A 13,113-nucleotide genomic window follows, 5' to 3' on the forward strand; every position below is an offset into this window, starting at 1 on the left:
TCAAGCAATTTGAGAGAGGTCCTAGACAAAGTCACGCCTTGCAGAACTGCCCCGTAACGCCCACGATTGAAATGACCTCACTATTGTAGACTGTATTTAGATGGGGAAAAAATCTTACTTTCTGTATCTCCAGTTGTTTCATGTCTTATAAGACCAACGGGGACTTTTTTTAATCGTGTAGAATTAATTTAATCCTTTCATGCAGCTTGATCGCATTTTCTATCAATGGAACACACCGTTGACCATTTATTATTTGCCCTTTGGACAGGAATCCGGACTTTGTGAGAATGTCCAGATATTGGAATGTGTTTATAGTTGTGCAGCAAATAAGTGTCGAGGTGGCTTGCAAAGTGGCACAAGATTTTAGTGGGGAACACAAAACTTAAACGCGTCGGTGCCTGGCATCGAGCCTGCACATGAGAACATTGCCACCCGGTGGAAGGAAGGAAGTTGGACGTATCAGCGGTAATTCAAAAGTCGTTCTAAGACGAAACGCTAGTAAACTGGAAGACAGAATTTTATTCTCTAGACTGCATTGCGTGATCAACAAGTAATGGATTTCAGTAGGCCTATGACACTGGATTGTGACTTGAAATATCAAAGAAATATCCTCACGAAATTAGAGATGTTTCTGACTACTTTTTTGCCTCTGTTTTTCTCTTTGACTTGAACAGCTCCGTTCTGACCATTATCAAAAACGCTCATGGCATGTCCAAGTCAAATGACCTTTGACATGGTTGCTTGGTAAAGTAGACTTCTTGGGAGTTGTTGCAGCTTGCTTCTATGGTTTTACTGGCAGTTGAGTTCTCATGAGTTATATCCTAGACCGTAGCAAGCCCTTTGAAACGAACACTGGAGGACTTAGTCCATGGGCCAGGACCTAAAAAATCACATATCCTGAGGTGGCAAAATCTACCAATGATTTTTGTAATCCTCCATGCCTGAGGGACATTATTAGGTATGATAACCCTCTCTAAGTGGTAGCTTAGTTGTGTTTTTCCTAGCTTTTATACCTGCACACAGTAAATTATACAATACAAGCCTATGTACAGATATGGGTGCCTCAAAGTCTGGAGGAAGGTGGGACATGTCTTAATCCATGTTATATCACATCTAGATGACATAGGCTTGTAGAAAACATAACATTTAGATGGATGATTTAGTTTTTCATTAATGATGCAGGCTAAATTAAATAAAATGTACACATTTTCGCCTATATAATACACTAATATATACATGCAAAATGATGGAAAAGGGTGGATCAAGTCCAAACTCATGTTTTGTGACATCTAGAGAGTATGGGCTTTTAGAAAATATATGGATTAAATGGCTGAATAGGCATGTTTGGCTTTGATAGAGACCATAATGTCTTGGCTGCAAAAATGGCTCAACTTTAGGCTACAGTGGAATTTATAGGTGGATGTGCTCAAACGTTTGAAGACATGATTAATGAGGACTCAAAATATATTTTTAATCTTCATCACTATCATCATATTCATCCAGACTGGCATTTATGTTCTCCTCATCCTCCATCTGATTGCTACAAGTTTGTAACCTACACAATTCCGTGCACTTTAATTTGGCTATGGATAGTACTCTTTTGTAACCTTTCCTGATGGCTGCTCCTCTGATTTTGTCATCAGGTCTTAACTCTGCGCATTTTGTTAGACTGTCTTTTGTCTTTTGACCTTTCAAATACTTGCTACATTTGTCACAAAATACAGGTGCTGGTCATATAATTAGAATATCATGAAAAAGTTGATTTATTTCAGTAATTTCATTCAAAAAGTGAAACTTTTTGAATGGAATTACTGATATTTTTACTATTTACTAGAATGGAATTACTGATATTTTTACTATTTACTAGAATGGAATTACTGATATTTTTACTATTTTTACTGATATTTTTCAAGTGTTTATTTCTTTTAATTTTGATGATTATAACTGACAACTAATGAAAACCCCAAATTCAGTATCTCAGAAAATTAGAATATTGTGAAAAGGTTCAATATTGAAGACACCTGGTGCCACACTCTAATCAGCTAATTAACTCAAAACACCTGCAAAGGCATTTAAATGGTCTCTCAGTCTAGTTCTGTAGGCTACACAATCACGGGGAAGACTGCTGACTTGACAGTAGTCCAAAAGACGACAATTGACACCTTGCACAAGGAGGGCAAGACACAAATGGTCATTGCTAAAGAACAACCACGCACAGACGTATGCAAGACATGGGTTTCAGCTGTCGCATTCCTTGTGTCAAGCCACTCTTGAGCAAGAGACAGCGTCAGAAGAGTCTTGCCTGGGCTAAAGACAGAAAGGCTGGAAAGCCGCTGAGTGGTCCAAAGTTATGTTCTCTGATGAAAGTAAATTTTGCATTTCCTTTGGAAATCAAGGTCCCAGAGTTTGGAGGAAGAGAGGAGAGACACAGAAGTGATGGTTTGGGGTGCCATGTCATCTGCTGGTGTTGGTCCATTGTGTTTTCTGAGGTCCAAGGTCAACGCAGCCGTCTACCAGGAAGTTTTAGAGCACTTCATGCTTCCTGCTGCTGACCAACTTTATGGAGATGCAGATTTAATTTTCCAACCGGACTTGGCACCTGCACACAGTGCCAAAGCTACCAGTACCTGGTTTAAGGACCATGGTATCCCTGTTCTTAATTGGCCAGCAAACTCGTCTGACCTTAACCCCATAGAAAATCTATGGGGTATTGTGAAGAGGAAGATGTGATGCGCCATACCCAACAATGCAGAAGAGCTGAAGGCCACTATCAGAGCAACCTGGGCTCTCATAACACCTGAGCAGTGCCACAGACTGATCGACTTTATGCCATGCCGCATTGTAATTCAGGCAAAATGAGCCCCAACTAAGTATTGTATATAGTGCTGTATGCTCATACTTTTCATGTTCATATTATTTTTCAGTTGGCCAACATTTCTAAAAAAACTTTTTTTGTATTGGTCTTAAGTAATATTCTAATTTTCTGAGATACTGAATTTGGAATTTTCATTAGTTGTCAGTTATAATCAACATGAAAAGAATTAAACATTTGAAATATCAGTGTGTGTAATGAATTAATATAACATACAAGTTTCACTTTTTGAATGGAATTACTGACATGATTGAACTTTTTGATGATATTCTAATTATATGACCAGCACCTGTATGGCCTCATAAACTCTTAAAGTTGTTGGACCTTCTCTTGCGGATATTCTTAGGTCCTCTGTGACAGACGGTTCTGCAGATATGTCTTTTGCAAGGATGTTGTCAAGCAGTTTCTTCATAGTAAAGATGCTACAGCATTTTCTGTGATACAATATGGATGGTATTCTACCCTCAGGGAGACCTTTAGCAAGATCAAGGATGGGGCGATAGGCTCTTATTTCAGCTGCTCTCAGTAGTGTGTTCCATGACTTTATGTTCATACAGTAGGTGCCACAAGGTTTATCATCTGAACAATGTATTAAACACTTCCCCTGAATACCACTACTTCCTTCTGCCATGCTTCTCTATTCTGGGATGTACAACAATTTGAAAGCAACAGAGATATATCAGGAATTATGTGCTAAAATGAGGCCTTTTCCTACTCAGCAACAGTGTGTGTGACTGTGTGTGTGAGAGAGAGAGAGACAGAGGGAATATATGAAGTGTGTGTGTGAGTGAGAGAAAGAGAGAGTGTGAGAGAGAGAGTGTGTATGTGAGGGAGAGAACATGTTTGTGTATGTAAAGTATGTGAGGAAAAGAAAGAGTGAGTGCAGTGGCTTGAGCTGTGGCTTGACTGTGCATCATCAGTATTCTGCCACTCTCATCAGTATTCTAGCCTACCAACTGAAACTGCTCTCTCACACATAGGCTACATCTCTGTATATTATTTAGGTAAGTATACTCTTTTGATCCCGTGAGGGAAATTTGGTCTCTGCATTTATCCCAACCCGTGAATTAGTGAAACACATTCAGCACACAGTGAAGTGAAGCACACACTAGTGAGCTGCCTGCAACAATAGCGGCGCTCGGGGAGCAGTGAGGGGTTAGGTGCCTTGCTCAAGGGCACTTCAGCCGTGCCTAAGTCCGAAGCGCTAACCAGTAGGCCACGGCTGCCCCTAATTTTTGTCCTTTCTTTTGTTCACACACAAATTGGGGAAGTCTACAGTACGGTTTACAGCAGACATCATTGCTTGATAATGATGTTAGTACCTTACTTGGGCCGGTTGGGTTATTATATCTAGTCTTTCACAAGTAGCCTAGTCATTGGTCATATCCTTACTCATTCTCACACATCTGAATCATAACACAAATAAAAATAAACAGGACTCACCTTGTAATCTGTTTTTGACACTACATCAGCCATTGTTGTTCTGTAGCCTAACTAAACTGCTTCCATCCACATGGCCCTGTGGCCCAGCAAACACCAACACCAGTGTTGCCAAATTGGGTTGAGTGATTTCCGCCCATTCACGCTCAAAAACTCGTCCACTTCAGCAAAAAAACGCCCTAACGATTTTGTCATAGAGAACCATTCAACTCTAAATTTTATTTGCCCGCCTAAAGCTTATTTCCCCCGCCCAACGAAGTCAAAAGAAGCCCAATCTGGCAACACTGACCAACAGACTCTAAAGTTGGCAATTTATATTTGTACTGAAGAATGTTCAGAAAAGAAATCTAATTCCAGACAAATTGAAAAAACAGAATTTAGGCCTAATAGTTATGCAGGATCTACATGCATTCTCTTTAGAATTGAAATATCATGGCATGTCTGATCATTATAGTTTTGGTATCATTAAGGAAAACAGATTAATTATCCTAAAATATATTTTTCTGAGAAGTCTATATATTCTAGATGTGATATAATGTGCACCCCCAACTTCCTCCATACTACTATACCTTAGTTCTGTAATGTATTTTGCATTACATTGAAATGCATTGATTTTCAATGGACAGCTTAGTTATGGGTCTAAAATAGCTGTGTAAAGTGTATTCAGCTATCTAACCCATATATTTTCTAAAAGCCTATACTCTCTAGATGTGATATAGCAAGAGTTTGGATTTGACCCACCTACTTTTAGTCTTTTGCCTCTATCTAATCCTATAGGCCTTTTCACACAGAGATCACGCTAAATTTGCGGGAAGAGGGGACGTAATTTTTGCCGTATTTTTGTGTCTGAAAGCGAGGTGAAAATTTGCCGGCCTGCTGATCTGTTCACATGATGCGGCATTTTTGGGAGCAAGGAGGCAGGATCAGCTATAGTAAATTACATTTTGACGTGCAACAGGGGGCGTGTAGAGTGATAGTCGTAGGCCTTATGTGCGTGGGCCTTTAGATACAGCAGGTGTGTGATTTCAAAAACCATGGCGGGAGAACCGACTGCACTTTGGTCAGCTTGCATTTGCTTTGCTGTTGCTGTTAGAATGTTAAATTCTTGCGATAGATGTCTTCAGACAATAAAACGTTACTGTGCATACAATTTATTCATGAAATCATTAAATATTACAACAACAAAAATAGCTTGTGTACTGTCTTAATTGAAACATGCTTCGCGCACAAATGATAGCCTAGGCCAGAGAATGGACATCTCAACATAACATAAGGATACATTAGATGATGATTAGTATAAACTTTGTCACACGACGTGATAAGCAGTTCTTTAAAAACAACGTTCCATTCAGTCATAAATCATTCAAGCGTAGGCCTAGTGCTCGTCATGAAAAGAAAACAGCAGCTTAATATTTTTCAGGTGTTTAACAGTAGGCCTAGGCGCACTGTTAGCAGTTATGCCGAAGGCAGTGAGATTATTAGACATTGCATCCTGTCACTCAACATCGCAGTTCGGGTTGATAAGATTCAGTTAATGCGAGTATGGATCATCTCAAAGTTTGGGACAACCAAACAGCAGTGTAGGCAAAGCAAATCCTAATTGTTAGGTTACCATAGCTGTCTTTTCTCTAGGCCTGGCAGGGGCGTAGATTTGCGTGGGGACCGAAGGACGTGTCCACACCAATGTCAGATTACGACTGAAATGTCCTTGTGGTTGGACATTATTGATGCTGGGGTTGCCACCAGCTGACAGGTAATATAGATCTGGAAGGGTGAAAGAAATTAGTCGTCTGAAATTAGTCCTCCCCCCCCCGCACACACACACACACACACACACCTCTTACATAATTTCCAGCTCCCTGTGCAAATCTAAAGGCTTCCAGCTCAAACTGCAGCATTCCATCCTGAGACCTGGGCAGGAAGCGTGATCTGGAGCCGGTTAGCTTGACATCAACGAGACACCTGCAGGCAAGAAAGGCTTTTCAAGATGACCATAAAAAACCTTTGTCATGGTAAAAGCAACAGTCTCCTATCAAAACCTGTGAGTAAATTTGTTAAGCTACCAACTTCCACCAGCTAGTTTAATCCAGTGTTCTCCATAGGCAAGGGGTCAACAGAATTAGCTATAAAACAGTAAGCTGCAATCATTAAAAAAAAAAAAAAATGCATCTACCAATGGGTCAAGACATGCCACAAATTAACAGACACTCACCCATAGTTCACAATGAATGAATATCTGTGTGACTCCTTCACGTCAGGGACTGCAGTGGCCACACAGGAGTGGGCAAACACACGCAATGGCACATGGTTGTACTGGATCACTGAGGCTTCAATGTGCAGGATGTCTCCCAGGTAGGTGTTGGGGACCCGCTCAAACTTCGTCATCTAAAAAACGACAAATAGTGGAGGTAAGGGCTACATAGCTTTGGCTCGTCTCTACATGAATTCATATGCAGATCCCACAAACCGGTCATGAGTCTCAAGGAGAAGACCAGGACCTCCTCGGCAGCCTTAGTGGCAGCAAAAGGGACCCAGGTTGGCCTGAGGGCATTACTGCTCACATTATGCTCCCCAACATTAAAATAAAACACATGAGACTTAAGGGTCTTCCATGTGGCATGGCACAAAGACCTGACCAAATTGGTTGGTAATAACTTGACACTTAACGGTTTTTACCTTTGATAATGGCATCTGATATCAACAGTGGCATTACCGGTCCTCATGATTGAGGTTCCAGGAAGAAATTTAGGCACATACCTTCACACTTATGTATACACTAGTTCATCCTCACTCATCTATGAAGGAAAGATGAGGACGGTGTCAGTTTGTATTCAGTAACACTAATCACAGTGATGGAGATAACACTTCTTGAAGTCATAAGAACTTACTACTTATGAGTAAACATACAGTACCTGAAGCCTGCTGCCACACCCATGCAGTTCAGATTCAAAGACCAGAAACTGTGCAGAGAGGTCCTCCTCTGTGAAAGCACAGTCACCAAGAGACATATCTGCTGGTTGGATCAGCTAGCCAGTGCCAAAGAAGTCTCGATGCACATACACTTGCACATCAGCCTCTCCACACCTCACGGTCACAGAATCAGCCGGTACTGGCACATTGGGGACAAACGGTACTTTAGGATCTTCTGGTCTCTCTGGTCTCTTGGGAAACGTCCATTTAAACGGCTTCACGAGCTTCTAGTTTTGCCTGGGACTGAAAAGGAACAGGCTGCTGCACAAGCTTGCGGAGCTCTTCACTGCACTGCTTTTTATTTGGTGTTGAATTACATAGGCCCCACCCTATTCTTGATAAGTCAAATTATCATCAAATGATATCACCTGTTAACACTCGCGGATTGTTTACCTGAAACCCATTAAGATTCAATTTAGAAAAACAGCAGCTGGGTTTCATTCAAAATTAGTTAAATGATTTAGTTCTGTAAACCAAAAATAGGAGATTTTTTTGGAAACACCTTGTACAGGTTAGAAAAATATCAGCAGTTATTTTGCTTTTAGCTCCACTTGTATACCAACCATTACGCCGATTCCCAGGTGAGTATACAGGGGTGGGTTGGATGTGTATGTGCACCTAGGGGCATAATGGTTCATAATCCATCCATGCATATATATATATAAGGTTTATAATCAGTGCATCTGCCATGTCTTCATACAACAATTTCTTCCAATTATTTCCAACCAAATCTTCAAAATTTGCTTTCATGGTCTATAACAGTGCCCGGCCTTTGGTCATTCAGTCCATGAGCAAAAATACTACACTACGATTGCATGTTTTCAGACTTCACAAAGCATTCTTTTTAGTATAATAAATAGTGATGTCAGACCTTGACACTTTGAATCAGAGATTGGTTAATGTTTTAAAACTAACAAAAGTTCAGAGGGGAGATTTTATTTAGACCAAGAGACACTTGGCATTGCAGACTCACATGGAGAAATGGAGCTTAACCACAAAATAAATAAACCCCTCCAATTATGAAGGACAAGAAACTCAATGTAGATTTAGGGCATTTTTATTTAAAATGCAGACATTTGCAAAACAGCTCAGTTTTCATTGTTGACCTTTATTAGCCCCAAGGATGCCTCTGATTCCCACTGTCTATCAAAGATAAAATACTTACATCCGCCAAAAAGATAAATATTTTGCATAAACGTTAAAAATCTTGCAGCATCAAACATTTAAGAGGACCATGCTATACCCGCAGCCCCTCCTGTTTCACACATAGCTTTGGCTTTACAGTTTTGACCTTCTTAGGATTCTTAACAACTTTCTTCACTGATGGCTTTCTTAGGAGACTTCTTCATGGAAGGTTTCTTCACAGCCGTTTTAGGTTTAGGTGTTTTTGAGACAGCTTCCTTGACGATTAAATTGTCTTATTGACTTTGAGCTTCTTGACCTTTCAGCGCCTTAAACAGCAAACCTTATTCCTGTGTCTATTAAAAAAATAACACTATCGATATTATGCAGAAACCATGAGCACCCCTGATTTATACATACAATTACCTGACAAACTGACATCCTCGATGCATCGGAAGGACAAAATGTCACTTTAACATATTTTCCACTGAATCAACTTAAAGATGTATTAACAATTTATAACAAAGCCTGGTAAGACAGTTATGGCCACCACTTAACTCTCATTTAGAGATGGCTTGCAACTGTGATTTGAATTGAGAATGTTGCTTGGACATGCTTGGCAGGGGCTACGCCTTTCTGTCTCCAGATGTTTACAGACCGTTGTTAAAAGAAGAGGTGATGCAGCACAGTGGTAAATGTGCCCCTGTATCAACTTTTTGAGAATGTCACATTTAAAACGGACACATATTTTCCAAAAACAATATTTTCACAGCTGATATGAACAAATGTATTTCAGTTTAATTTATTTTATTAAAACTTTTATGTTGGAGGCTTTTTTTTTGTGGGTTCTTCTCTGTAGTCTTGCAAATTAGGGGCAGCCGTGGCCTACTGGTTAGCGCTTCGGACTTTTAACCGGAGGGTTGCCGGTTCGAACCCTGACCAGTAGGCGCAGCTGAAGTGCCCTTGAGCAAGGCACCTAACCCCTCACTGCTCCCCGAGCTCCGCTGTTGTTGCAGGCAGCTCACTCCGCCGGGATTAGTGTGTGCTTCACCTCACTGTGTGTTCACTGTGTGCTGAGTGTGTTTCACTAATTCACGGATTGGGATAAATGCAGAGACCAAATTTCCCTCACGGGATCAAAAGAGTATATAAACTTATACTTAATTTGCAAATATGCAGTCATGCAAAGAGGTCGGCTGTTTGGAGGTCACACTACTGCAAATGGATCTCAAGGCCTACTGCCATAATATGGTTGTGTTTGATTTTACGCTCCTCAAATGTCCAGCATGTTCAGTAAGTATAAAATCATGTAGATATATACATAGTAGACAGTAAAATAACAATCAATTAATCTTCTACACAAACTACAACACTCAGATACAGATATATACAAGCATAACATTTATTCAAAATTTCCGCAATGAGTTTGCAAAAAATAAATTGTAAATAAATTACTTCAAAACATTATATGCATTGGCCAGCATATATGTTTCTATGTCTTCACTCTCTCTTTACGTTGCTGTGGTAACTGTGGTTCTGTGCCCATCAACTTTCTTCATGTTGCAATGGCTGGAGGGATAAAATTAGGTCACTGTGAATATTTTTCATTTCTGCTTTTCACATCAATGCTCTGATATACATTTTTTATTTTTTATTTTCTAAGAACAAGTTACACATTTTTCAACTTTAACTAACACTACCAACACCATATTTTGCACAATATGAAGTGATGTCTCTAAGCCTTACCCTATAGCCTTCTACATCTTGTGTAGGCTCTGGTCGTTGCCAATTTTGGTTAGACAGGATGTACAACACCACTAATCCAAATGCAACAATAAGAACTCCGAGAAAGTTAGCAAAGAGGGCCTCTGGTGGCAAGTTCTTGTAAGGCTGTGTTCCATTCCCATTTCCTTTTCTAGATTCAATTGATAGTACACTGCTTTTAGTATATAAACTGACAGTATATACCCCAATGGATGCATAGACACATGATTGAACAAATATTGATACTTACAGAGCAAAGAATAATTTTTCATTGATACCAGATATGCAGGAAATTATGCCCAGAACTAGAATGATTCCTCCCATCCAGACATGAGTAGGTTTGATCAGTTTGCGAAACTCCAATGGAGAACATGGCAGTAAGAAGGCAGCAAAGCCACCCACCCACTGACAATAAAACCACAGGCAGAGACACTATCAGCTTCCCCTTTTATGAAAAAAGTACAACTCAAAGCTCCATTTTAAGTGTATCTATACCAGGACTAAAGCAATAATGAAGAGAAAAACCCTAGTCAAATCTGGATATACTGTATCTACAGTGTCCTCTTGGACAGTAATCATTACTATGCAGTGGAATCACACATTAAAATATTATTTATGGTAGTGCAGTTATGGGAACAAATATGTTAAATTTTGTTCCTGTTTGTCTCAATCAACCATAGTACCTGAGAGGCGAAGAGAGCCACGGTGCAAATGCCAATCCAGCTATGCAGCGAATACACATTGGGGATGTTTTGGGCGTTGTGATTACCAAACACAGCACAAAGTCCAAGAATGGACAGAATCAAAGCCAGGAGAAGAGTCCCAGCATGAAGCAGTTTCCACGGAGTCTTATTCTGTCCCCAGGTTAGAGGCACACGATACACCACAGCCGCTACAGTAGTTAGAAAGAGGAGAAATATCTTATTATTGTGCAATACCTAGACATTACAGCAAATCCACAGTAACTACGGAAGTATGATTGATCGCGGTCGGCAATTTACAGAAGAACGCATGTGATATGCCAGAAGGGGAGAGGAAGAGAGAAACAATCTGGAAGTGTAAGACAATGTGTCATTATTTCATTTCACTCACCATTACCATAGAGCACCACCAAACCAGTCACCATAAGAACAGGGTGCCAGTTGAACTGTTTGCCCGAACCATCCCATGCAAAGCCGCCACGCCATGCAGCGTTCCAGTAGGACACAAACACCACACATAAAATCCCCAGGCAAAGGCACAACAAATAGGAAGGGTAAAAGGACATGATGGACCAAATCCTGGTATGCCCTGTCCAAATGATAGAAAAAGGGTCAACTCATACACATATCAGATTCAGATATAATGCTAAGGAATTAGTTGAGATTGAGACACAGCCTACACATGTCATTTTAAACCAAGGCTTATTGAATTTAAAGCTGACACTGACATTCTGTAAATTCAGATGCCCTACATGATGCATCACTTATTGTACAGCTTTGTTAGATATAAATTAATACATTTACAAATCTCCTGGATAAGACCTGGATAGCAATATTAGTAATCAAATAGCCCCTTCAACAATATAAGTCACAACTCTGCTTTTCCATTACAAATGGACTATATTGTAAATCAAGTTTGGATTCGGTGAATACACAGACCAAATATAACATATAATTCATCTCACCTCTCACTTCTCAATTGGAGCAGCTGCAATTGTAGACCAGACGTCCAACTGCCAATCTTTCTTGTGAAAGTCCCGAGATGGTTTCATAGTACCACCCCCCAAGCGGCTCAGTAATCGAAATTTTGAAAATTTGATTTCATTTCAGTTCCTCTTCCTTTGAGAGATGTTCCACTTCAGGGTTTTGTTGTTATTTAGGTGTATCCTCTTTGAAGCCTATCCTCTTGAAACCTTCAGGCGAGGAAATGAAAGCTAACTAAAATACATTCCCAACTTTATCATGTGACACGGAGGGTGACAGACAAAACACACACATATACACACAGGTAGGTAGGCTAATTAAACACAGTGCGTCTGACAATTACAGATCTGTGTGCTGACCAACATACTAGGAAGTGCACACATGTACAAAATTCATAACCATATACCAACACACACAACATAGCCTACCTACCTACCTAACTACAACTATCACCACCACCACCTGGCTTCAAACAAGGTCGAGTTTGGTAACGTGATCCTGCTGAATCAATCTTGAGCCGTGTAAAAGTAGTCAATAATTACGCGTGAACAGCAAAAACTATTTGCCAATGCCTTTCCTCATATGAAGGGTGCACTTAAGCAATCCCTTACTTCACGCAAAAGAAACAGATAGGGTGGCAGTCTCTCCAAGTTTGCGTAAGGGACAGTCCTCCTCTCCACCATTTCCTTGTTTATCGCGAAGTGACCGATGGGAAATGTCGTTTTCTATCCATATGGTTTCCGCGAGGAAAATGTAGAGCAGATCATTATATCAAAGATCTGTTAAATATTTCATAGGCCAGTAAGAATTTTGAGTGTTCTATTTAGTCACTAACGGTCTGTCCATAATTTAAAATTTCTGGAAAACTTCACTGCGCAATTAGCCTGGTCCTTACCGCCTGTTTCTCTTCGTCATACAGTCTGGCATACTAGGCTTGTTCGTCTCCATGCATATCTGTGCAAATCTGACTTGATGTGATGAATGCTGGGTTGAACACAATGCATACTGGGATGGACTCAATGCTTACTGGTTAGAAATATTGTCAGACTTCTGTCAGCCGGGGAGGGACTTACCACCGTGTCACCATCAGAGGCGGACAGAGTACACACTTCATTACTTGAGTAAAAGTACAGATACCCTTTGTTAAATTTTACTCAAGTACAAGTAAAAGTACAACAGTCAGATGTCTACTTAAGTAAAAGTACTGAAGTACTTGTTTTTAAAAGTACTTGAGTATCAAGAGTACAAGAGTAGCCTACA

At 40.2% G+C, this 13,113-nt stretch overlaps 2 protein-coding genes across 3 annotated transcripts; both read right to left on the bottom strand.

Annotated features, from left to right (window-relative positions):
- Positions 1 to 4,260: 4,260 nt before the first annotated feature.
- LOC143106872 (zona pellucida sperm-binding protein 3-like) lies at positions 4,261 to 8,845 on the bottom strand. Its single transcript, XM_076271348.1, is given in 7 exon segments — positions 4,261 to 4,278; positions 6,157 to 6,274; positions 6,525 to 6,675; positions 6,753 to 6,879; positions 7,084 to 7,107; positions 7,225 to 7,473; positions 8,831 to 8,845. Coding segments are annotated over 7 exon segments (702 nt in total).
- A 945-nt stretch (positions 8,846 to 9,790) lies between these two features.
- Positions 9,791 to 12,533, bottom strand: cyb561a3a (cytochrome b561 family, member A3a). 2 transcript variants are annotated; one of them, XM_076270353.1, is made up of 7 exons: positions 12,290 to 12,533; positions 11,835 to 12,062; positions 11,261 to 11,458; positions 10,852 to 11,060; positions 10,419 to 10,573; positions 10,151 to 10,319; positions 9,791 to 9,973 (listed from the first exon to the last, which is right to left on the bottom strand). In XM_076270353.1, exons 3-7 carry the CDS (start codon positions 11,433 to 11,435, stop codon positions 9,950 to 9,952), a joined length of 732 nt encoding a protein of 243 aa, XP_076126468.1. In that variant the 5' UTR covers positions 11,436 to 11,458; positions 11,835 to 12,062; positions 12,290 to 12,533; the 3' UTR covers positions 9,791 to 9,949. The 2 variants fall into 2 exon arrangements, with proteins under 2 accessions (XP_076126468.1, XP_076126467.1); XM_076270352.1 differs by having other exon boundaries at positions 11,835 to 12,533.
- Positions 12,534 to 13,113: the final 580 nt, after the last annotated feature.

Source organism: Alosa pseudoharengus, unplaced genomic scaffold (genome assembly GCF_046254945.1).
Source record: "Alosa pseudoharengus isolate Yale_2024_CS ecotype anadromous, Long Island Sound unplaced genomic scaffold, YU_APseudo_1.1 YU_APseudo_1.1_scf_6, whole genome shotgun sequence".
NCBI lineage: Eukaryota > Metazoa > Chordata > Actinopteri > Clupeiformes > Clupeidae > Alosa > Alosa pseudoharengus.

Excerpts from the sequence above, each read along its gene's own strand:
- cyb561a3a (XM_076270353.1), bottom strand. The coding sequence starts at position 11,435 with ATGTCCTTTTACCCTTCCTATTTGTTGTGCCTTTGCCTGGGGATTTTA. Across the intron at positions 10,574-10,851 it reads TGGCTCTCTTCGCCTCTCAG|TGGGTGGGTGGCTTTGCTGC; the intron begins GTACTATGGTTG and ends TTTTATTGTCAG. Across the intron at positions 9,974-10,150 it reads AAGATGTAGAAGGCTATAGG|CCATTGCAACATGAAGAAAG; the intron begins GTAAGGCTTAGA and ends TTATCCCTCCAG.